General features: G+C 51.7%; 1 protein-coding gene across 1 annotated transcript in view; it reads left to right on the top strand.

Annotated features, from left to right (window-relative positions):
- Nucleotides 1-22,453, top strand: part of PDGFRB (platelet derived growth factor receptor beta) — a 34,482-nt gene extending 12,029 nt beyond the window's left edge. Inside the window, exons 3-24 of the mRNA XM_033006092.2 lie at nt 2,352-2,429; nt 3,911-4,207; nt 4,655-4,924; nt 5,201-5,328; nt 5,681-5,855; nt 6,443-6,635; nt 6,848-6,963; nt 7,484-7,610; nt 7,773-7,984; nt 8,733-8,827; nt 9,111-9,243; nt 9,667-9,771; nt 9,881-9,991; nt 10,371-10,524; nt 11,730-11,896; nt 12,157-12,275; nt 13,458-13,580; nt 15,016-15,127; nt 15,415-15,514; nt 15,634-15,739; nt 16,243-16,481; nt 17,068-22,453. Coding sequence (XP_032861983.1) covers nt 2,381-2,429; nt 3,911-4,207; nt 4,655-4,924; nt 5,201-5,328; nt 5,681-5,855; nt 6,443-6,635; nt 6,848-6,963; nt 7,484-7,610; nt 7,773-7,984; nt 8,733-8,827; nt 9,111-9,243; nt 9,667-9,771; nt 9,881-9,991; nt 10,371-10,524; nt 11,730-11,896; nt 12,157-12,275; nt 13,458-13,580; nt 15,016-15,127; nt 15,415-15,514; nt 15,634-15,739; nt 16,243-16,481; nt 17,068-17,218 — 3,282 coding nt within the window. The 5' untranslated portion in view covers nt 2,352-2,380 and the 3' untranslated portion in view covers nt 17,219-22,453. The remainder of the gene's footprint in view (nt 1-2,351; nt 2,430-3,910; nt 4,208-4,654; nt 4,925-5,200; nt 5,329-5,680; nt 5,856-6,442; nt 6,636-6,847; nt 6,964-7,483; nt 7,611-7,772; nt 7,985-8,732; nt 8,828-9,110; nt 9,244-9,666; nt 9,772-9,880; nt 9,992-10,370; nt 10,525-11,729; nt 11,897-12,156; nt 12,276-13,457; nt 13,581-15,015; nt 15,128-15,414; nt 15,515-15,633; nt 15,740-16,242; nt 16,482-17,067) is intronic.
- The last annotated feature ends 2,405 nt before the right edge of the window (nt 22,454-24,858 follow it).

Genomic DNA, 24,858 nt, shown 5'->3' with positions numbered 1-24,858 from the left:
CAAAAGCTGAGATTGAAGAGGGAAACAACAAGTGCTCTCAAGACTGGCAGTGAGCTGAGTGTATTTGCATCCCTTGTGAAATGCCTGTGTGCACCCACATGTGCAAGCACATGTGTCCCCGTGACAGGGTGAGAAAGGTTTGTCTTTCTGCTAGCCAGGCTCTGCATGCATCCTTCAGGACAGGCAGAGCTCAGCACCTCCAAGTGTGCCTCTCACCCAGCCAGAGAAGACAAACAAGGGAGAGGTCACCACTTTTCATGAGACATTGCCACCCTCCCACTCTGCTTGGGAAGCATCTTCAAGCAAAATGCCTTTCTGCAAAACCAGCAGATTTATTAAAACCAGCTATGAACACAGGGGAGGCGGCCAGAGGCAGCAGGCGAAGGCTGCAGAGGTCTCACTGCTTGCTGAAACAACATCCATGCTAGCCCAACAACAACCGTGCTAGCCCAGCACCCACATGCACCCGCGTCCAGCTCCCCAGCTCCAGCACAGCAGTGGTTTGCCCCATCAGTGATCCTCCAGAGATCACTGGTGGAGTGAGGGATCTGTCTGTGTGGGTAGAGGAAGCCAAGATCTCGCCTGCAACAGGACTAACAGTGACAGCCATGAAGCTGGACAGGCAGCTAAAAACTGGACATGGTCTTGGGAAAACCTTAGCTGCAGGCAGGCAGATATTTGGGGGAGGGAGTGGCAAATACAGCCTGGCTTGTGCATGCAGGCAGGGAGAGGTGAAAGGAGACTATCTCAGTTGTCCTTACAACCTTGAACATTGAATAATGGATGAATCACACAGCTCTGTAAAGGAGAATTGGGAAACAAAGCTGATTGTTCTGATGGCAGTGCCTTGGGGGGCATTGGTGAGATTAGGTTGTCCATCCTTCTCCTCTTTCCTGCAGTGGTGGTCTCTGAGGGTGGATGCAGTGAGGTCACATTCATTTACAGCCTGAATTTCACCTCTGTCCTTTCATCCTACCCACCCCCAGTGCTCTCATCCCCATAAGTGCTCTCATCCCCTCTGGCAAATGCAGAAGAGAAAAGGAGTCACAGAGGGGTTTTCTGCAGGGAAGAGAGAGAAGCTGCTGAATAAGCTGGAGACCTGGAAGACTTTGCTGGTGGATCAGACTTTTGTTGAGCCAAAGCAAGAGAATAATAAAAACATCTGACAAGCGCACGTCATTTAAAAACCATTTCCTCCTTAACATCAAGCAGACCAGGAGGCCACTCCAGGGCCAAGCGGCGGCAGAGCCGCTCAGTAAGGGATGGTGCCTGGGGCCAGGCCAGCAAGTCTAGATTGCCACTAGCCATCCTTGTGCCTGGCGAGCAGCTCCCCATGACACTGTGCTGGCATCATGGGGGTTTGTCCTAAGGGTCTGCCTTGGGAGCACGTTCAAAATGCCTCTTGTGCTGGGAGAGGGCAGCTGGCCCCGCAGCAGGGCAGGAGCTCAGCCCGGATTGAAGTGTGACTGAGCCGTGAAGTTCAGCTCCATGCAGGAGCATCCCCGAGTTCAGGACTACTGAACTCAGTTCCCCCCAGCTTTGTCCAGGCACAGATGAAGATTTTGCCCTTACTCTTTCCTTTGTTAGCTTCTTCATTTTGCTTTTCAGAAATACTCATCCCTGTCCCTGCAGGCATGATGGGGAAGGTTACCTGTCACCCCATTACATGGGGGACAGACCCCACTGCTCTTAGGGAGATCTGGCCTTGTCTCTTCTGGGCTCACGGTTTGCACCAGGGAGGGCTGAAAATGCTCTGTGGAAAAGGTTTCTGGAGAAATGTTGATAAAAGGGATTTTTAGCTAAAAAGTCCTCTTAAATATTCCCTTCAAATATTTTTATTTAACAGTTAAATACAAAAAACCTCAGTTTGTTGTGGGGTTTCTTTGGGCTTGTTTTATTTCATTGGAAGGAGAAAATGTGGGAGGGTTGGAAGGGGATCTGTTTTCTAGCAAGTTTGTTGTCACTGGGACTGAGAAAAGCAAAAACTAAGGGAAAAAAAAGGCAAGTGGTAGAGCAGAGGGAGGGAGAAAGGCAGGGCTCTGCAGCGGGAGGAGCGGCATTTCAAGCAGAGATGAGCAAGAGTTGACACAACTGCTGGAGCCTCCAGCAAAATCCCTGTTTACCAGTGGGAGATGCCTTAGAAGCAGCATCTTCAGCAGATCCAGCGTGAGGGGGAACCAACCACCCTGCTGGGAGGGAAAGGCTGAAAACTGGAAAAAGATGAGAGGTTTCTGAGGTGGAGAAGGGAGCCTGGGGCTCAGGTGGGGGCTCGGGGATCCCCCTACCTGGGACAGCCGAGGGACCCTTCCTCTGCCAGCAGCGCCACGCTCATCCTGCTTTGCTCTTGGCAGGATTCAGCCACCAAGCCATAGAGCCCACCATGCTGCGCCCCTCTCTGAAGACATCTCTTTGCCTCCTCATCCTCACTGGTGAGTGCTGTGGCTGGGAAGGTGTGTGCAGGATTGGGCCCTGCGCGGGGATGCTGCCCTGGGATACTCGCTCCGGGGCAAAGGGGGAGGAAAGGGACAATGCCATGGGGAGGCATGGGGGTGCACAGCGTGCTCCAGGCACATGATGACTTGAGTCTGGGCTCATGTTGACCCAGTCCTATGGCAGGTGGATGTAAAGTCCCCACCTCCTTCTTGCTGATGCACAGCCGGGTGGAATTAGGAGACCTCTGCAGAGGGAGCACTGCCAGGTGCACTCAGCCCTTATCAGACACCAGAGACATTAACTGGACATTATGGACAGCAGGAAATATTTGGTCAGACCCCATCCATACAATCACACCCCCCTTCCCCAGCAAGGCAACAGGGCACCTGGCTGCATCTGGGCTGTTTACAGCATTGCTGCATGTGTCCCCAGCTGCCCTGGCCACCCATGGGGACGCTGGGGAGGAGCACATGTCCCACCTCCACTGGGACATCTGGGAAAAGGGTAAAGCGAGGAAGCTGGGAGAGACACAGGGAGCCATTCAGGAAGACCTTGCCTGCTCTATTGTTTCCAAAGGATTTCCTTCAAGGTTTTGCTTTCATTCCTTTTTCACTTTCTTGTAAATTGACATTGTTTCACCCTTGTCTGTGTCCTGTCTGACACTGTCCCTGTGGAGAGGCAGCCAGCAGAGCTGGGAATTGCCTCATCTCCTCCTGTCCCCCTTGCCCACTAAATTTCCAAGCCTTTGAAGGTGCATCTGAGACCTGTCTGCCTTTACAGAGACAGGCTCATTTTGGGGTCAGCAGTACTATCTATACTGTCAGCTCCCCAGACCGTCTAGACCAGCTCACAGGGTGCATAAAAGCCAAGAATGTGAGAAACATGTGGGGGAGGCCCAGGTCACTCCCATTTCCAGCCATGACCTCACCAAGGATGCCCCTTGGGCTGGTGCAACAGCATCGCAGCATGGCTGTCTCCCAGCACAGCTCTGTTCACACCCAGTTTCAATGACTGCCCCAAATCCCTCTCAAGCCAGCCTTCTGCTCCTCTACGCCTGATGAAATTGGGCAGCACTGGATGGCATTGAGGGTGCAGTTACCTTGCAGAAAGGTTGGATGAGGGCAGATGAAATTAAAGCAAAAAATGGGGGGTTCTCCATCCAGCATTGCTATAGATACCATGGGCAACTTTGAACATTACTAAACCATGTGATGTCTTATTTCCTCTCCAGTAAGGGTTTCAGGAGGTACAGGGAATGAAGGGTGACCCACCAAGGTTGAAGCTGACAGAACATATCTGAAGAGTGCATATATCTGTCAGTGGTGGATACTCCAAGGAGGAGAAATCCAGAAAGGTTATTTTTCAGCATAAAGGCTGACACTACAAACCAAATACACTGACATGAGATTGTGCTCCAGCATGCTTCTCCTTGGATTTCAGAGGAATCCAATCTGGTCTCATCTCTCTCCTCTCCCAGGTCTGCTGGAGGTAACATCTGGGGGCAGCGGGCTGCACGTCGAACCCAGAGACACTGAGCTTGTCCTTGGCCTCCACAGCACCTTCTCCCTCTTATGCTATGGGGACAGCATGCTGGTCTGGGAACGGGAGGGTCAGCCCCTCGTTGCCTCGCTGGAGCACAGGGATGGTGTCTTCATCAGCAATCTCACCCTCAGGAACGTGACAGGCCGTCACACCGGGGAGTACGCATGCACCTACAGCCCTGACCAGGCTCCAGACCCAGCAGAGAGGAAAGCCCTGTACATCTACGTTCCAGGTAGGGGACAGCATGTCCTTGTCTCTGCATTTCCATACGGTTTAGTAACCAGGAGAAAGAGGGCTTTGAATTATCATTCTGTCTCCAAGCACCTGGACTCCCCAAAACCTTCTTCCCATTTCAGGAGAGCCCTCATGGCAGGTCATCTGGCTGTGGCATGTCTCTGGTATGCCAGGTCATGGGAGATGCCCATCTGTAGTGTGTTGGGACAAGTGGTAGGGGAGGCAATGGAGCTAGGCAGCAGTACCTGGGTCTCTCTCACCCTCCCAGGAGAGGTTTGGCAAGCCCATGGCATGGCAGATCTACATTGCCATGGGGAGTAAGGGAAGAAGCATGCCACCAGTCTGGAGACAGAGCCCTGTGTTGGAGAAGTTCTGGAGGAACACAGGGCAACCCTGGTTCAGCTTCAAGCAGTTTTCTGTAACCTGTGTTCCCTCTCTCCTGCAGATCCCTCCCTAGTCTTCCTCCCCACAGTCACCTCTGAAGAGCTCTTCATCTTCATTACGGGCTACACAGAGGCTGTCATCCCATGCCGCGTGACAAACCCACAAATGCAGGTGACCCTCTATGAGAAAAAGGTGGAGAATCCCATCCCAGCTGCTTATGACCCACAACAGGGATTCAAAGGCTTCTTTGAGGATAAGACCTATTTCTGCCGGACAATCGTGGATGACCAGGAGGTGGATTCAGACACCTTTTATGTCTACAGGATCCAGGGTGAGTTGCCATTGTCTTAGCATAGCCATGCATGTTCCTTCAGCCCAGTGGCAGGGAACAGCAAAGCTCTCTCCCTGTCTCTTTAGCAATGCCCCTGATCAATTTGGAAGCTGGATTTAGTCCTGTCTCCATTAGAGAATGGGTTATGCCAAAGCGTCAGCTCCATCCCTCAGGGAAGAGACTTTCCAGTGGACCAGTCAACCCAGCATAAATGGTCCAGCTGCCCACTCATTCCTTGCTTCTTTAATAATTCTTTTTTTTTCTCCTTTCCCACAGTCTCATCTGTGAACGTCTCCATTAGCGCAGTGCAGACCATAGTGCGTCAGGGAGAAAACGTTACCCTGATGTGCACCGTGAGCGGCAACGAGCTAGTCAACTTCAACTGGGATTATCCCCGCAAGCAGGTGAGTGCTTCAGTCCCACAGGCTCCAGGCAGCAGCTCCAGCCTTTGCCCAGATGTTCCATGGCAATCACTCGTCAATATTCTAAGTGAAGCTTCATAGGAAGCTTCACCTTGTGGCAGAAGTTGTGGGATGCTGCTGCTGCTGCCACACAGGGAGGCTTGATGGGGAGACCCTTGAATTAAGGCAGTCTGTCTCAGTGGTCTCTGGTCCATGCGTGTTCCCTGTCCCTGTGGCAGCTAGACTGGGATCCTCCACCCTCTCCTCCTCCCTCCCTATGAGCCTGGCTCTGTAGCTCCAATGGCAGAACATGCTCTTGACTTCTCAGACTGTATCTCATGTCCCCGTTGGGCAGGCAGGGAAGGCTGTGGAGCCAGTGACCGACTTCCTGCCCGGATCCACCCACGAGATCCGCTCCATCCTCATCATCCAGAATGCAGAGCTGGAGGACAGTGGGACCTACATCTGCAACGTCTCCGAGGGCTACCACGAGAAAACGGACAGGAAAGACATCACAGTCCATGTGATCGGTGTGTTGCTGCCCACACGCCCAAATCCAGCAAATCACGTGGGCATCCAGGCAGGATGCCCCAGAGTGACACCCTCTTCTCTCTGCACAGCCTCCAGATCTCTTCCCTCCTTGCCTCTGCCCCAAGTAGCCATGGCAAAAAGCCAACCCTCAGCCCCTGTCACTGCTGCCCACTTTTTGGCTTCAAAACATCCTAAATCTCCCACCATGGCTTTTGTGACCCTTTAAGAGACTTGAGGGTATGGGTAAGAGCTCTTCTGCACTGTGCAGTGCCAAGGCGATGTGAGGTCATATTACCACCTCCCATCTGCATCTGTCCTTCTTTCACGTAATTTAAGAGAACCTGCCCCATCCCCATAAGATAACAGCCTTTTCCCCACATGCAGCTTGCTCCATGAGCACCTCTGCTCCAGCCCAGCTCTGCACCCACGCTCCCATAGGACACAAGCTTGAAGCCTTGAGGGATGGATCTGGAGCTGCCCCACCACTTCTGGGTGTTCTGAATGTTTTGTTCCAGATCCATGTTTGCCCAAAGGGCTGGAGAGGGACTTGTTTCTCTGACCCTCTATTTCTCCTGTCCCCTCTCAGAGCGTGGCTTTGTGCGCTTCCACACCCACCTGCCCCACACAGTGTATGCTGAGGTCCACAAGAGCCGCACCATCCAGGTGGAGGTGGAGGCCTACCCGCCACCCAGCATCGTGTGGCTGAAGAACAACAAGACATTGACCATGGAGAGCAGCAGCGAGTTCACCATCACCAGCAGAAACCTGTCAGAAACCAGGTGAGGGCCCATCATTCCCCACTGGGGTGTGTGGAGGGGATAATTCACAAAGAAACATTCATATTGCTGGTTGGACACAGTTTGTGGTTGAATTCCTCTCCGTGAGTGGATTTTGAGCATGCCTTGGATGGATGGGAGCTGATTGCCTCTGAGCATTGTCAGTCTCCAGGTACCTTCCCACACGCATCACTCTGGGACTGTGTCTCCTCCAGGTACCAGACGTCTCTGGTGCTAGTGCGGGTCAAGCAGGAAGAAGGAGGATTTTACACCATCCGGGCTTCCAATGAGGATGATGAGCAGGAGTTGTCCTTTCATCTGCAGATAAATGGTGAGGATGGGCATGCAGACATGGGGCTGAGGAGTGTGGGGGCAGTCTCAGGGGATGGCTCCATCCTTTGCTGCAGGACCCACAGGCTGAAGCCCTTACTCCTCTGACTACAGCTCCAGAGTGCTTCTATTTAAAGGAAAAGCAGTCAAGCAAGAAACGTGCTCATTTGAAATATCCCACACTTGGTCTCAGAGCAAGGGGAGAGGGAGGCAGTGCAGACACCAGCAGCTTGGCCTTCATGCCCTGCCCCAAGTTAGTAGATGATTGTGCAACTCTGATGTCTAGGACTTTCCCCTGTGCTCGCCTATGCTCTCCCAAGCAAGCTAGATAGGGACAGGTCTCCTCCAGCCTTTCTCTTTTTACTGATAGCTTTCAAAAATGAAACTTGATTGATGCAGTGAGTCCTACCTCACTGTCTCCACACCCCCAGGCCATGTTAGGGGTACAGTGGAACCACATTACCCTTCCACCCTGCAGTCAGAAAGGACGATTAACTCCTGTCACTGTTTCTTGGTTTCAGTGCCAGCCAAAGTGGTGGATCTCAAGGAGAACAGCAGTGCCAGCAGCGGGGAGCAGACTGTAACATGCTCTGCTGAAGGCATGCCCCAGCCAGAGATCAGTTGGTCTACTTGCAGTGACATCAAATGGTAAGTGGAGTGATGGATCCCATGGGAATGGCTGGACTCTCCCATCTATTAGAATAACAGACTGTTATTTTATTGTATTCTGCTGGCCCACACGTCTGGGTATCCCATGGTGGCGTGTGGTCCCAACTGCCTCTCAGGTGCCTTTATCCTCCCCCGGACCAGGTGCAGCACCAAAGGGCAGCCCACCCGGCTGCTGGGGAACGAGTCTGCAGAGATCGGTCTGCAGACCAACGCCACGTACCACGCGGAGCTGCAGGTGTACCGTGTGAACAGCACCCTGCAGCTGCACAGGGTGGATGAGCCCCTGCTCCTGAGATGCACTGTGCAAAACTTCCTGGGCACCAACTCCCAGGACATCACTCTGGTCCCACATGGTAAGGCTTGAGGGAAGTGTTTGAGCCAGTAGCGGGGAGCCAGACTTTTCTCTTTGTGTCTCTAGCCTGGAGGTACTGGGGGCCAGGACTGTCCTCTGATGACTGCAGTCCTTGGAGGCAGGAAACTTGGGTAGTTCTGCCCAATTCAAAGCCTCCTTTGGGTTGAGCAGGAAAAGCTGCTCCAAGAAGAATCTGAAGCCCTTATGTTCACTAGCCATGGACATCCTCTTCCCACCACTGGCAGGGTCATCCCTCCAGGGAGGCAAGATGACAGTGCCTGAGCAGGTCCCCGGTGTCTTGTTATTAACCCGTGGGTCACTAGATGGTGCCACGGACTAGAACATCCATGTGCTGAACATCCCAAATATGAGGAAGGATAGTCTAAACCCAGTCCCAGAGCTGGCAGCTCTCCCCCAAGCAAGCCAGCCCCTCTAGCTCCTTACACCCTCCCATGGTCAAACCTCTCCCAAGGCAGCAAGCCCTTCAACAAGCTGTAACAACCCATCACCCTATTATCCTTGGGGTGCTGGCCCTGTAAGTGCTGGGCAGGTCTGCCCAGGAAGAGAGAATAAGGACTTCCCCCATTCAGAGGAGAGCTCAGGGTCAATGTCTGGGAGGGAGGCATATAGCAGGAGAGGAACAGTGGCTACAGGAGAGAAGGGGAAGGGTGCAGGGACCCCTCTGCGCTGCTGTCCCCTCCATTCCCCGAGGTGGAAGATTCTGACAGATGTTCCTGATATTGTTGCAGCCTTGCCGTTCAAGGTGGTCATCATCTCTGTCATCCTGGCCTTGCTGGTCCTCACCGTCATCTCCCTCATCATCCTGATTGTCCTGTGGCAGAAGGTAAAAGAGGAGAGTGTTCCCAGGCTGCCACAGTGGTACCCCCATGTTAAGGTGGCTGGGAAGAGCAAAGCTGTTGGCACGAGCTTGACAATGTCCCACCTGTGCCAAGGACCATGGGGCCTCCATCAGTCCCTGCATGCCCCTCGTGTCTGTAGGCTAGATGGGGAATAAGGCAATGGCTGCAAGGACCAATGATTCCCTAACAAAGCTCATCCATATCCCCCACGCCCTCTCTGACCCTCAGCCTCTCAGATCTCTCTTTTCCCTTTGCTCCCCTTTCCAGAAACCTCGGTATGAAATCCGCTGGAAGGTGATCGAGTCGGTTAGCTCAGATGGGCACGAGTACATCTACGTGGATCCCATGCAGCTCCCTTATGACTCCAGCTGGGAGGTGCCCAGGGACAAGCTGGTGTTAGGTAAAGGCTCTGCAGGTCTCACTGATGGACCCCTGCAGTCCTGGCTATCTGGGGGTGATAGGTTTGGGGTCTCCAAAAGACACCAACCCAGAAAAGGCACAGAAATCCCTGGAGATACAATGTGTTCCTGGGAGAGAGGGACCATCTGGGACCACAGTGGGATGTCAGTTGCCCCCTTTGGCATGAAACACTGGGTTATTCCTGGCTATCCTTTTTTACAGCTGTCAGCTCCTTCCCTTCTCAGTCAGATGGAAACAAGCCCCAGCCCCAAACATCATAGCTCACGACCACCTCCATGCCCACCAGAGTGACTGCAGCAAGGCTGATGTGATTTCAGACAGGGCACTTGTCTTTTCCAAGCTCCTCTCCCCACCCCTCCTCAAGGACCATCGCCAACTTTGTCTCCTCGTTGTTTTTTTGCAGGACGCACTCTCGGCTCTGGTGCCTTTGGACGGGTGGTGGAGGCAACAGCCCATGGCCTGAGCCATTCACAGTCCACCATGAAAGTGGCAGTCAAAATGCTCAAATGTGAGTTGCCCTCACGCCATCCCTTTCCCCTATCCAAAAGCCACAAGCTCAAACAGTGCCCATGCACTCCCTTCCTTGCCTTGCTGTTCACACCGGCTTTCCCCAACAGCCACCGCCCGGAGCAGTGAGAAACAAGCCCTCATGTCCGAGCTGAAGATCATGAGCCACCTGGGACCTCACCTCAACATCGTCAATTTGCTGGGGGCCTGCACCAAAGGAGGTAACTGAGCCACAGGCACCTTGTTTCCTCTCCCTGATGCCCTGGGCTGTGCTAAGGAGGAGAACTGTCCTCAGAGAGGATAATTCCTGCTTTCTGGTTCAGAATGATTCACCCTTCCCTTAGGAAAGTCTTGTGGGGGTCTGAAAGCCTTTCTTTCCAACCTGATTGAAACTGAGAAGGCATGTTTCTGTTAACTCCCACCTGCCTCCCCAAACACAAATTTCAAATTCCAAAAATGCTCAGTACCAGAAAGATGACTTTCCCTCTGACCCTGACTAGACATTCTGCAATCTGGTAATGTCCCTGTGGGATGAAATTTGCTGCCCCAGTGAGCAAGTAGGGCTGAGGCAGGGCTAACACAGGTGCTCTGTCCCACCAGGGCCCATCTATATCATCACTGAGTACTGCCGCTATGGGGACCTGGTGGACTACCTGCACCGCAACAAGCACACCTTTCTGCAGTCCTACGGTGAGAAGGCACGGCGAGAAGCAGAGGTGTATGGGAACACCACCAAGGAGGACCACGTGCAGAGGTACCTGGACAGCAGCACTCTCCTCCTCCCTGGTCCCTACCCCATCCTAGCCCCCATCAATGAGGGAGGCTGGTACTGCCAGGAAGGATACCTACATTTCCTCCAGACTAGTAAAATAAATGCTGGCTCAGCACTGGGACACAGCTGGCTGCTCTGTTACCTTGTGAGACCAGCCCACGTGCCAACCAGCAACCTCCAAACAGCTCCTGGCAGACACGGAGTTAGCAGAGGCAATCTGTGTGTCCTGGAGGCTGAGTTTGCTAGTACACACGCCAGGTGCTCCATGCCAGTTGGGAATATTCCCTGTCATCGTTAACTTTATTGGCATAGCCATAGCTACGCATTGAGTACAGAGACAAAGGCCTTCCCAGCATGTCTTAGCCCTTGGAGACTTCAGTTCTGCATTTTCAGGGCAGGTTGCATTGTTACTGAGCCTAAGGGAGAAGTATTAGAAGGAGTGCAGTTGCGCAATAGGTGTTACAAGGAAAGGGAAACGGTCCTTCGTCATGTTGCCAGCTGTAAGGGATGCAGGCACATCAGTGCAGAGAAGCGGTCCCGTGGGAAGTTAGAAAGCAACATTTCCTTCCAGCATGCCAAAACAATAGTAAAATAGAGCAGTGTTAGGACATCAGCACCACAGCCCCCTGCACTTTCTGCTTGAAGGGCAGCTGAGATCCTCCTAAGCACTAAGAGTAGTCTCCCAAGCCCACTCAGTCCAGCCTTCTCTAGGCCAGACCTGGCCAGCCTGGGAACATGCACAGCAAAGGTGGAGGGTTTTGCCTACCCTCTCTGGCTTCGGTCTCCTGCTCTCCTGCCCTGTGGACACCTGTGGGGCTTTGTGGCCCTGGCTTCCCTTCCTGCCCTCCCCAGTGCCGAGCTCGAGTGCTGAGCCAAACTTGTGCTCTGCCAGGCAAGGAAAGCATAAGAAGTTTCAGTCTGTGGGCTAGGACACCTGGGGGGGAATATGGCAGGGCTGTTGAAAGCTAGCACTGAGGACACCTGAGCTTTTAGGTGGTAGAAGGAGGTCTCCAGTGCCATTTGCACTTCTCTACATACATGATGCAGGGCTTCTTTCCCTCCTGTGTGGGACATTCCAGTGCTGCAGCTGCAGGTTTAGGAATTGCAGTCCCACAAATAATTGCCCCCATCCCCTGCATCTTGCCCTCTCCTCTGGGTCTGGGTAACCTCTTGGCTTCCCCCCACAGTCACCTCTCCTTGTCTGTCGAGAGTGATGGGGGCTACATGGACATGAGCAAGGATGATTCCCTGGATTATGTGCCCATGTCCAACATGAAGGGTGAAGTCAAGTACGCTGACATCGAGTCCTCTAACTACGGCACCCCATACGAGCTGGACAGCTATTCCCCATCAGGTAACAGCTCAGTCACAGCGGGAGGGAGAGGTGCATGCACTTCGGATGCTGGATGCCTTTGCTTGCAGAGATGGATGGTCAATATTACAAAGGTCACCTTCGGGACAATCCAGAGTGGTGGCAGGTGCCCTCACAATGGGAGCTCCTGGCTCTGTCCCTTTGTTGCTGGAGGCAGAGCAATCCCCAGTGGGTCCTTCCACTGGTGGGCAGCCCACGAGTGTGCTGAGTAACACCAACACCCATCTCTGCTTGCCCGCCAGCTCCTGAAAGAACTGACCGGGTGACGCTGATAAACGAGTCTCCGCTCCTCAGCTACATGGACTTAGTGGGCTTCAGCTTCCAGGTGGCTAATGGAATGGAGTTCCTGGCTTCCAAAAATGTACGTATGCCAGCTGGCCCGTAATGCCTGCAGTGGTTTAGGACAACAATGCTCTGCCATGTCCTGTGGTCAGCTTCCGCTCGCTGTCCCTCTGTCCATGCCAACATTCTCATGGGAGAAGTGGCTGTGCAAATGAAGAGCTGCTGACCACTTCTCTTTGGAAGCACAGCCCTGGGGATCAGCATGACTATATTTGCATGTGACAGCTAACCCTGGCTTAGATCGAGCTTCAGACCTCAAATTCCCTGACTCTGAGCTCCTCCCAAGCCATGTGCAGCACAGCTGTGTTATATTATCCCTGTTTACCAGGATGACCAAACAGTGACAACCTCTCTGTGCTAAAGCACAAGGCACTCCACAGCAGAACTACTACTCTCCATGGACACTTCTATCACACCACACGCTCTGAGCCCCCCAGGCCTCATCAGAAGTGCTTGTTTAGTGGAAATTAAGCCACCACAGAGAACTAGGCTCTTGGATTTCCTCAAGTCTGGCTTAGCCCAGGGCAGGCAGTAATACAGTTGGACTGTGTGAAACATCACACAGGGCAGGGCTAAGAGAGGGGTAGGCATGACATCAATGACGTGCGGAGAGAAATTCCTGGCTGTCTGCCTCCAGACAGACAGTCTGATCCCCAAAAGTACATGGTCAGTGCTCCCACACGGAGCACAGAAGAGGGTCTTCCAGATTCCCACAGCTTCCCACTGTCCCGCTTTACAGTGGCATAATACCACTATGCTTGCTAGTAATGTCTGGCAGGGTCTTGATCAAACCTCAGGGCTGTTCATATGGAAAATATCCAACATGCTGGCAAACCAGGAGGCACAAGCTAGGCTGGTGTAATGCTGATGTCTTCAGACTGCTGTGTTGGATTGCCCAGACAGAGATGGAGATACCCCTCTTTGCCATCCCCTCTTTGCTGGGTTGTTCAAATTGTCCTTTTCAGATTTGCATGCCTGTTGCTCTCACGGGGGTAGCACTCCAGGTGAGCAGCAAAAATGTGGTAGCTCTGCAAGTGGCTCTGAGCCATAGTTGTCCCCGGAGGTGGACGAGATGCCTCAAATGATGTGAGGTGACTCCTGTCCCTGCAGCCCCAGAAATGAGCTAGTGCTGGAGCTGGGCTGATTCCTCGGGCTGTCTGGGGACCCCTCGCAGTGACAGTGCCCTGCCTCCCCTCTACAGTGTGTTCATCGTGACCTGGCTGCCAGGAATGTCCTCATCTGTGAAGGGAAGCTGGTGAAGATCTGTGACTTTGGCCTGGCAAGGGACATCATGAGGGACTCCAACTATATCTCCAAAGGCAGCGTGAGTACCAGGAGCCATGCAAGCCCCTTCTTCCCAGAGCTCTGGGCCCAGCGTTCCCTACCTTCTCCCCCTGTGCATCGCCTGTCTATCATTGTGCCCAGGGCTGGTGACAGGGCAGGAATCCCAGGAGACAGTGTGAATGGCCAACCATCCTGCACCTGATGCTCTCTGCACGCTATGGAGTAGCAGAATTGCATGCCCTTATGTCCAGGCTCTTACAAAAGAGCCTGGGCAGCAGCAGCAAAACTAAGGCTTGTCCCCCATACAGCCCGTCACTGGCAGCAGTGCTGCATCCCTGCCCTGCACGGCGTGGAGTCCAGTCCTGAGCTGCAGGCAGGATGATTGCAAGGTTAGGCTGCTTGACGGTGCTGCAGTGAATCACTGGCCACTCTGGGAAGAGGTTCACAGACTTCTGCTCTAACCACTAGACCACAGGGTAAAAGGAAGTGTTTTCCTGCAAGCAGCTACTTTCCAGAAAGACGTCTCCTATCTTTCGAGGCAGGAGAGGATGAAGCTGTAATTGAGCTTCCCCAGAACCTCCCCGATAACTTAAACAGCAGCATATCCACTCCAACTCTGGAGCATTTTTGAACATGCAACCCCAAGCAAAGCAGGCCACGTAATTCCCAGAGAAAGTGGGGCTGGGGGAGCTGAGAGTGGAGCCAGGCCCCTCAAACCCCAATCTTTATCTACTCTGAATTACTTTACTTCTCTGTGGCCTTTCTCCCATTTGCATGGGATGTCAGACAGGCACTCAGTGCCTGGGCAGGGAGACCCTCCTGCAGAGGGGCTGAGGGTTTTCCAGTCCAGCCTTGGCATAGCTGTTTTTCCTTTTCAAAATGGGAAATGAAACTGGGCCCCTTTGTAATCCTTCCTGGAGATTATTTTGGTGTTCATTGTGCAAGCAAATCCCAGGAGCGGCACAGCCTGTACTGCATACAATCTGGTCAAGTGAGGCTCCTTTTTGTGTATCACTCTGAGTGAGTAAGAGCAGAAAAAAGCTGGATGTGTCCTTTGTCTCTTTTCTGGTCATCCCATTGCCCTCTCCAGCCTGGTCTCAGGTTTCCAAAGTCCAGATAGGTCTGGACTCCCTTCAGGAGTGTTGTGGTCATGTTGTGCAAGTCAATGGACTCCTCAAGAACTAGGGAACAGAGAATGCACACCGTGACAGCTCATCATCATGGCAGACAGCGATGGAAACGGATATAGCACACCCACTCTTTCCTCCTGTCTGCTAGGCTCATCCTGCACAAGGAAAGAGGAAACTGGTCCCTCCAAGAAGTGGCCAACAGCAGCTGTCAGTAGATGTGTTGGGCTGACAGGCAGCTCTGAAGGGGCTTCTCTGCTTGTAAATTGGGTGTTAGGCTCTTAACCTGTTGCAACAAGTGCAGTAGATGCAGCCGACTCTCTTCTTGTTCCATTTTTTTCCTCTTAGACCTTCTTGCCCCTTAAGTGGATGGCTCCAGAGAGCATCTTCAACAACCTCTACACCACCCTAAGCGATGTGTGGTCATTCGGGATTCTCCTCTGGGAGATATTCACTCTAGGTAAGTGCCCTGGAGAACATGGTGTTGTCTGTAGGTCTGATAGCATGTTAGCAGGATCCCTTCCCAGAGACAATAGAAATACATTTCTAATCCCCAAGTCCCAACGTTATCAGTCAGAATAGCACTTCATTCCCTGTCTCCTTCTTTCTCATGCTGACGTTGCCAATTGGAAATGAATTGAAACAGGAAAGGTAAAGAAAAAAGGAAACCCTGGTGTGAAATGCATGTTGGCATTGGGGTGGCATGCAATCCACCAGCCTGATTTCCTTCTCTCCCTTTACGCCCAGGGGGGACTCCATACCCAGAACTGCCTATGAATGAACAGTTCTACAACGCCATCAAACGTGGCTATCGGATGTCCAAACCCACCCATGCCTCTGATGAAATGTAAGTGTTGCCCATACTCGTTTGCCCTGGGCCTGCCTCACACAAACTGCAACAGCATTTCTGCCTCTGTTTTCCTAACCTGCTAACTCACCAGAGTGCTCTCTCTTCCCACTTATTAGCTATGACATCATGCAAAAGTGCTGGGAGGAGAAGTTTGAGATCAGACCATCCTTCTCACAGCTGGTGGTGCTTATGGGAAATCTCTTGGTGGATTGCTACAGAAAGGTATGTTCGAAAGACCCTGTGCTGGAGGGACAGAAGGGGGTCAGTGCTCTGTGGAGGTGCCTGCTTTTGTTAGGGCCCTCAGTCAGGGTTTGGAGACCAGTGTTCAGTGCTGTTGTGCCAGAGGATTTTGCTGTGACTAAGGCTGCATTAGTTTGAACAGCCAATGAAGGTGGTTTGGGCATCCTGGGGATGTTGCTGAGAAAACTGCTATCATCAGACAGGCAGCCGGTGTCTCAGCAACTGTGGAAATCGGAACTGGCAGGAGATTAAAAACCTGTCTCCAACTGTTTGGTATTTTGGAGCTGTGGAGTTGTGCCGCTGATCTGTCCCTTAGGAAATGTTCATGACCTGTCTTTGGTGGAGTCAGGGTAGCTGAACCCAGCTAGAAGAAGCCAGCCCCTCTAGAAAAAGCCTAGCAGACAGGGAAAGCAAATAAACACAAGTGCATTTTCTCAACTCATGAGACCTTCCCGTTTCTTTGGTAACCTGCCCTGCGAGAGCAGAGGTACCAGCAGGTGGACGAAGAGTTCATGAAGAGTGACCACCCCGCTGTTGTCCGCACAAGGCCCACAATCCCTGGGCTGAACAATGCCAGGCTCACTGCCAGCTCCCCCACTGGCAGCATCCTCTACACAGCCGTGCACCAGAATGGGGGTGAGAATGATTATATCATCCCTCTTCCCGACCCCAAGCCTGAGGCAATCTGCGATCTCCCTCAGGAGGCCTCCATCAGTCGGGCCAGGTAAAAACATTGCTTCTGAATGTTGTCCCTTCCCCTGACTGCTCAAATCTAAAAACAGGGGCCTCGAGGAAATGGAGATGCTCTGCTGAGGGATAGACCAGGGGTGGGTTTACTGGGAGAGAAGGAGGGCAGTGTCACCCTCACCTGAGGGGCTGTGACCTTGCATGAGCCTGCAGGGGTGGCGATGAAGCAGAGGAGCTGGGACATGAGCTAGGATAGGGTGCCATGTCACATCCCCATACATCAGCCAGCACAGCTGGGGACAAGTGACCCCACTCACAAGGAGGGCACACAGTCTGCAGAACCCAACCAGCTCTATGTTGTATTTGAGGGTTGAATAGACCCAACCGATATTGTCTGTTCCCCTGTGGAAAGATGCTCAGATAAAGTGGGGATGCTGGGAGCTCGACACACTTCTCAGCTGTTGGGAATCCTCTCCCTCTATTTTATGCAGCTAGAAGAGGAGTAGGTGTTTTGTGGGGTAACGTCCTTGGTAAAGTGCGAGCATAAGAAATAACATTTTTATTGGCAGCTGGTGGACTTGGGTCAAGGCACTCATTTCTCTCTCTCTCTTGTCTCCCTTCAGCTCTATGCTGAACGAGGCAAACACATCATCTACAATATCCTGTGACAGCCCTTTGGGCCTCCGGCAGGATGAGGAGCAGGAATGCGACCCACAGCCAGGCTGCCAGGAGCCGACCACAGGGCACCAAGAGGTGGAGGAGAGTTTCCTGTAGTCAGAGCTGGGCTGCCTCTGCATCTCCCTATGGAGAGGCCAGCTGAGGGGCTGACCCAGACACCACAGAGAGCCATGCTTTGCGCTTGTACATCGGGACATCCCCACCTGTCCCTCCCAGCATTCCTCCTTCCCTCCTGTCTCCCTGTGTTGGATGGGGAATTAGAGACTTTTCCCCATTGCCATTCCCTTCCCCCTTACAAAGAGGTGGCTTAGTGCCAGCAACCTTCCAGATCACTGCCACATCCTCCTTGGTGATCAAACCACTGCAGGAGGGAGACATCTCACAGACCAACATCTTCTTTTCAAGTGGAAGACGTGGGTTGGATCTCCACAAGAGACACCACTTTCTGCATTTCTAAGATGATACTCCAGCCTCTTCCTCCTCCATGGCAATGAGTTTCATCTCCTCTGCACCAGCACTTCTCTGATGGTCTCAGCACCAGTCACATTGCGGTTCTGTGAAATGCCACTGGGACAAATGATTTGCTTGGAGCCCATTACTGGGGTGTAGAGAACCTGGAACACCAACCTTAAGCTGCTGGAGATCAAGAGTACATTGGGTAGATCCTCCTCCAAGCACAGCCAAGTCCTGGAGAGACCAGATAGTGTTTCAGAGATACTGAATCACAGTTTTCCTTTCTTGACAGCTCTTCGGTGGTGGATAGAGCATCACAAGCACTACAGGTACCCATGACTCTGGTGCACAGCTCTGCACCCACCTAGAGAGGCTGTTACACCCTGAACCCTTCTGTGCCCAGCATGGTGCCAGGAACCCCAAGGGCATACCAGGAACTCAAAATGCTCTCACAACGACTGTGTTGTAGTAGAAAAGAGGGCAGTCCAGTGTTGTTTGTGTCATCTGTGTGGACACTAAGCTAATTATTCTCCATTGAAGATTTAAAGGGAACAAATATATTAATCCACTAGCCAGGGCCAGTATAAGGAAGCAATATGTCTATTCATTAATCCACTGCCACTAAGCCCAGCTCATCTGCTGGGAAATCATATAACCCTGCCAGCTGCAAAATCTTTGTGCCTTATCTTTGGGAAGCAAGGGCTGCCTTTTGATAGACTGTTCACCCAAACACCCTTTCTCAGGATGGGAAGTCTCACCAGTCCCTCCTGAGTCATAGTAAGACTATGGGGAGCAATAAGGATGCCAGAACACCAACGCAGGGACATCTCAAAAGAGAGAAAGGGAGAGCCTGGGAAGCTGTTTGGTCACAGCTGAAGCGTATGTCATACCCTGCCACTTTCTGGGGGCCAGACATAGCCACCTGTAGCCTGCCAGGGCTGTGGATGAAGTGTCATGGGGAATCAAGCAGAGAAAGAGGAATCAGGGAAGATTCCTCTCTCTTGGAAAGTGTTTTGAAGAATAAAAGGACAGAGACCTTCCTCCTGCTTCTCATCTCCTTCCTCGCTTCTCACAGGCAGGCCTGGGACTTCTTGTGCTCTCATCTGGCACTTGAATGAGGAGACTCAAAAGCAGGAGGAACACCAGGCTTTTGAAATCGGTTGTGAATCCCACCTCTGCAGAGATGAAAGCCGGACCCCCAAAACTGCAGGTCTGACACCATAGAAACTAGCAGGTTTTTGTTTTTTTCTGAAAGAAGAAGTTTTGCCTTGCATGGAGCTGTGTTTGCTGCATGCCCCCCACTCCTGTTAACCCCTTTGCTGCCCTACTCATGCACATCTCTGTGCATCCTACAAAAACCGCACAGGAAGGTTTAGAAATTCAGAAATTCAATCAGCATCTTGCTGGACTCCTGCCACCTAAAAGCCACTGAGAATTTTTTTTTTTTTTTTTCAAAATATGAAACTTCTTCCAGAAATCCCCAGCAAAACAGTTTCTGTTTTAAGTTGTCTATCGTTGTGATGCTGCCATTTATGAAACTAAAAGAGGAGTAGGTGTTCTGTGGGCTGATGTCCTTTGTAAAATGTGAACATAAGAAATAGCACTTTTATTGGCAGCCTGTGGAGTGTATTTTCAGCCCATGTGGTCAGACTCCCCATCATCCATAGGAAACACACTGTGAATGACAACTGTTTTTCCATGCTCTGCTCTTCATGCTTGTAATGAAGGAGGCATCTTCTGTGGCCACAGTTCGTTAAATGATCCTAACTGTGGAGAAGCTATAACTTATGAGATCCTTAGGGTCAGAGCACTTTATTTTTCTAACATGTAAGGTGCTTGGTAGGATCCGTATCACTGCAATTTGAGCCCATAGGATGGCGCATCAGATCATCCTAATAGTCCCTGTCTGCTCCAGCTTCATTTCTAATTTGTCATTCCGTATCAAAGGTAACCAGAAGTACCCAGTACTCCAGGTGAGGTCAAATCTAGACCTCGCATAGGGCATTAATAGTTCTGGTCTGTACTGGATTTGACTTGCCTGGTGTAGCTTTGGATAATGTTGGCCTTTTCCCAGCCACAACATACTGGTAGTTTGGAGTCATCCTTTAACCAATTTAAGCACCTACGTCTTTCTACTCTTTGAGCATTTCTAACCAAGATACTCCCTGCTGTTCCAGACATTGGGTCATCATCACATTTTGTTAACAAACTGTTATTTTTGGGCTGGACTGACTAATAAAATTATTAAATATTTCTAGCATCGAGAGCAACCCTAGAGAGCTACTTTTACTACCTCTGTCCAGCCCAAACATTTTCCCATCAGTTAACCCCTTCTATCCCTCTCTTTGGCCATTTTCTTATTTAATTCACAAATCCCACACTAAACTCCATCTTGTGCAGATTAATTACTAAATAAATTACTAATTTCCCACTATCAAATAGTTTCCACAGTCCTGAAAGAGGAGATCTATTTCTCTTCCCTCCTGGAGGAGCTCAGGTACACCTGGATGCCTATTGCATTTTGTGCCTTTTGTAGATTTATTAAAATTATTCTTTGCATCAAAACCTCTTTGGCTGCTGACAGGGTGCTAATGCCACCTTCCTCTTCCTTCTTAAAGTAGGTACGTCAGAGTCTTTGCAAAATGGTACCGTTCTCCACTCCAGAGATATGACCAAATATTTGTCTTTGGTCCTGTGATTGCAAGGGCCAAGTCTTGCACTTTGTGGTACTTTCCTGTCCTTACTCAACTATTCCCATCACCATTTAGCGATGGCACGCACACCTGCTGCAGCGAGCAGATCTCAGCCAGGGACAGGCTGGTAGCTGGGCACAGCCAACATGTTTTGTTACGTATCCCTGCAAGTCTCCTCAAAGAGAGGGCTTGGCAGGGCTGAGGCTTACAGCAGCCCCCCCAGACAAACTCTCTCTGCTTGGGGAGCCAGCTCCAACCCCCTGCCCCCTCTCTCTCTGCTGCCAACATTCCAGTCCCTGCATGGCCCAGCAGGTGAGAGCCAGGAGAAATGGTTGGCTGTTCTGGGCGCATTGGTTTTGTAGCCATAATTTCTCCGGTGAGACTCTGAAGGTAACTGGTCCCTCTGGGTTTTTAGTTTCTATGATCAGTACTTTTGTTTGGGTGTGTTTTTGTGTTTAGAGGTGGCCCCAAACTGAGCTCCCCAAAAAGGGACATATGCCACAGCTTGGGTCCATCTCTAGTGCAATATTTTATTTGTAGATTATATTTTACTTTACAGCTGTTACATTGTTATCAGCACCAGTATATGCATAATGCTACTGCCAGTCACTATTTCATACATACCTAACTGTATCCCAGAAAATAATGTGACACTCTGGTGTCTCTTTCCACATTTAAGATGCTTCTCAGACTGATGTGTGCGCAGGTTTTAATCCTTTTGTCCTTCTCAGTTTGAGCGTGTTACTATTTTTTTAAGCGAGAGTGTCACATTTAGTGTTTGTTTGTGTCATGTTAAGAAATCTAGAGCACAGTGGACTTTACTTGTAACTAAATTGTCTCTGTTCACCTGCCAAGGGGACTGTGGCAGAGTCCTATGGGGACAGGAGGCAGAAGTGCAGTGCAGATGTGCAGCCAGAAGGAAGTCAGCCAGAAGTGAGAAACGGCTCTTCCCCTTCTTCCCAGTCAGGGCTCTGGGCTGGGGGAGAGACAGCACCACAAATACAGGGTACTGGGCAGTGGTTTGGGTTTTGGCTATGAGGAAGCCCAAGGTCTGCCTGTGTAAAGCTGGGCACATCTGGAGAAGGGGATTTCACAGATGTCTCCTTTGGGGACCTTTTTCTAAAATGAGATGTCAGCTAATGTGTTAAGGAGGCAAACCCCATGCTCCAACGCACAGGCACGAGGAAGAGCTCTGGTCAGGCTCAGTGCTTAGCTCAGGTCCCAGGATCGGTGTGGCCAGTTCACAGTGCAAACCACAGGATCTCCTCTGCAGACAGGAGAGCTGTGGGCTGGCAAGCCAGTCCCGGGGAGCGGGGACACAGCCTGGCTGCACTCCTACTTGGAGAACATGAAGGTTGCCCCTTGGCAGCCCTCGGCAGCCTTTTGGCAGCCTTTGCCCTGGGTGGTTGCACAGGCAGAGAGCAGCCAGGGCAGTTGCAGGTCCTCACTGGGCAGCTCCTGGGCTGTGCACAGGTCCTTCCTGCAGCAGATCCCAGCCCTGCCTGGGTGCTGATCGTCCAGCGCTGACTGTAACAGTGGAGGCACCACATTGTCTGCAGAACTTGCCAAAGGCAAGGCAGGTATTGTCAAAAAATCAGATTTCATGGGCCAGCACATGGGTTGCTGGGCTCCCAGCCTAACTCCCATGTTTCACCTGGAGGACTGAAGTCTCTGGGACATGCCAAGATGGATCCAGTTGGCTTTGGCAAAGGCAGGGGAACTGCTGCAGTGTATCTCCAGCAGTACTTCGGAGAGATGGCTCTTGCAGGGGTGGGAGGAGTCAGGGAAGCCAACTCATGCTGGGAGGCCTGCAGCATCCCATCTTTCCTGTCCTTTCCTCCTCCATGGATTGCACCAGAACTGCAAAGCTTGCCCAAAGCGTGCCCTCTGCCCTCTCCCCCTCCTGCTGTGCTGCCTTGCTGGCATCATGCTGTCACTCTGCAGCATCTCTGAACAGAAGCAGCACCTGCCTTCATGCTGTCTGTCCAAAACCATCCTGAGGGCAAAGGGAAACACAGAGATCAGACTAAGGTACCAAAGAGTTAACATTTTCCTAGGTTTACAGATGTATTTGTAGGATTTGTACTATGTCACATCTATAGCCATGAGATACTATTTTTATGCTGTAAACTTTTACAAACATGTTTTTAAAGAAAGAGTTTAAAAATAAAGGTGTTTTTCTTTTTGCAAAGTTCCATCTCTTCCTTTGTTTGCCTGGTTTTAGTTGCTCCCACTCAGATGGGGCTGGAAACACAGCTTAAGCATGTCGTGTGTGAAGGCTAAGCATGTTAATACGCTGTGCATGACCCCAACGCTTAGCAAGATCCAAGCTGGGAGCCAGGCAGAGAGAAGCACAGCAAGGCAGCAGCTGAGCCCAAAGATGTGGTAAGGAAAAGGGGCTGCGAACAGGGCAGGATCTGCCCCATCTCTCTGGTAACTGGCCAGCTTGTGGGTCATGTTGCACTGGGAGGGGGTGGGTAGAGGGAAGGACATCAAGAACAGTTCCCATGTGTACCCCCAGTGCCTGAGGTTTGGGCCAGCAGCCCCAAACAAGGCCTTGATGTGCTCCTTGGGAGCATTACTGTGTCTGTGCTCGGATCAGGGTAGGGTTGTGGGAGATGCCAGACTGAACAGTGCTGGGCTGAAGGAGTTGGGAGACACCTCAGTGCTGTTGTTTTTTCCACATAGTTTAATAGCTCAGGGCAGTGGGAGAGACTGGGGGTAGCAATGGTTCAGGGCAGCAGCTGGAGACATGTTGCAGTGAACAGCGCTCCCTATGTCTGGCTCTCCTCTATACTGAGTTTTCCTCCCCCTCCCTCTGCGATGAGGAATTCACTGATACCCTTTAAAGTTGCAACCCCAAAATACTGGCTCCCCACACTGCCACTCCCTCATGTCCACATGTCCTTCTGCTTTCCTCCTACTCCCCTCACATTTCCCCAGTCACCTCTCCAGAAGTGCTGGGGTCCCTCAGCCCCATGAGAGACAGGCACCTCCTGAGTCCAGCCCAAAGTTTTCTCCTCTCTCTGGCTCCTATGAGAACACTCCTCCTGAAAATGACCCTAGGCTGCTGGGCAGAGCTGTTAGCAGCCAGCTCTGAGCCACATGCTTGGAAAGCCTGGGGTTGCTGTGAAGAGGAAGTTTTGATCTGAGGTTCAAATATATCAATGTTTTCAGTCTGCATGATGCAGCCCCGGTGCAAATCCCCACTGGCAGCCGTCATGCCTCCCTCAGCTCCTGGAAATCTCTTGTGTATCCAAAGGCCCAAGGCACTGGCTGCAGCAGGAGACATGTCCAAGTCCCAGCAAGGCTCCCCTTTCCAGCACAGGAAAAAAAAAAAAAGCACAGACCTGGACTTCTGTCTTTGCTCAGTGCCAGAGAGGAGGACATTTGCAGGCTCCCTGACCAGCTCAGTCTGATTCTCCCTAGATGTGCTCTGAGTCACCTGGCATGTCTCAGCCACACAGGCAGACAGGGCATTTTTCTCCAGGAGCTGAATCAGCAGGGAAAAAAATTCACCTCGTCTCCAGAGGCTGCAGCAAAGGCATGGAGGGAAGCAAAGAAGGGGAATTGGTAAACCTCAGCCCTGATCCCAGCTAGATTCCACTGCCTGATCCCTGCCTGGCAGGACTTTTGCATGTCGGGATGCATTGAGGGCTGGAAGTGAGCAGGCAGACGTGGGGACACCCAGCAGGGCATTTTCTGCATCCTGAAACAAATCTCCTCTCCAGTGATGAGACAGGCACCTCATGGAAGAGCTCAGAGAAAAAGAGAAACTCAGACTGCAGAGACAAACCCTGGCCTGCTGTAACCAGGACTTTTAGCTGTTTGGGTACCAACAGCTCACTCAGGACACGAGGGTTTCACATGTGTCCCCAGGGCAGGGCAGTTCAGGCAGGCACGACACCATGGCCAGCTGTACTCAGTGCAGGGGTCCTGTAGGGCTGGAATGGCCCAGCCCTGCTCCCAGCCTGGGAAATAAGCCTGAGCTCCCAGTGCTCCCAACCAGGGCTCATAGCAGCCTCCACTGTTCCCTCCACAGCCAGCCTGCATCCATCCAGGCACTGAGTAAGTCTCATGCCATCTCCCAGCATGACTTCCTGGCTACCAGGGCCTCCACAAACATCCTTGGGCTTCAAGTGATTCAAAGTAAGGCTGCAGCTGCTCTGAGAGCATCCCTGGCCCTCGCTCCTGTGGCTGAGCGGCTGTTTGCAAAGACAGGATTTGGGGTGCAGCCTGCAGGCAGGAAGAGATAGCCACCAATGAGGGAAGAACCCCAGCAAACACTTTGTCCCACTGAGCATCCCAATGTGCTTCCAGCCCAGCTTGGGGACCCATGTGTACAGGGTGTGATTTGTCACCTGTGGACCACTGTCATCACAGATACTCCGTGAGGGACCTCTTAAAAGAGAAGGGAGGTTGAGAGATTGTTTCCTTTCTCTGTATTAAACCTGTCTGGTTTAATACTTGTTCACACTGGTGAGTCAGTTCTCTATGAGCTGGCATTTGTTCCTGGAAAAAAAAAATCAAAAAACAAAAAAACCCAAACTTAAAAAGAAGAAGGAGGGAAACAAACATCCTTTAAAAAGC

Source organism: Tyto alba, unplaced genomic scaffold (assembly GCF_018691265.1).
Source record: "Tyto alba isolate M040663 unplaced genomic scaffold, T.alba_DEE_v4.0 Super-Scaffold_17, whole genome shotgun sequence".
In the NCBI taxonomy this organism is placed as follows: Eukaryota; Metazoa; Chordata; class Aves; order Strigiformes; family Tytonidae; genus Tyto; species Tyto alba.
Note: the sequence above shows the minus strand (reverse complement) of the source record. Positions and strands in the feature narration are given on the sequence as shown.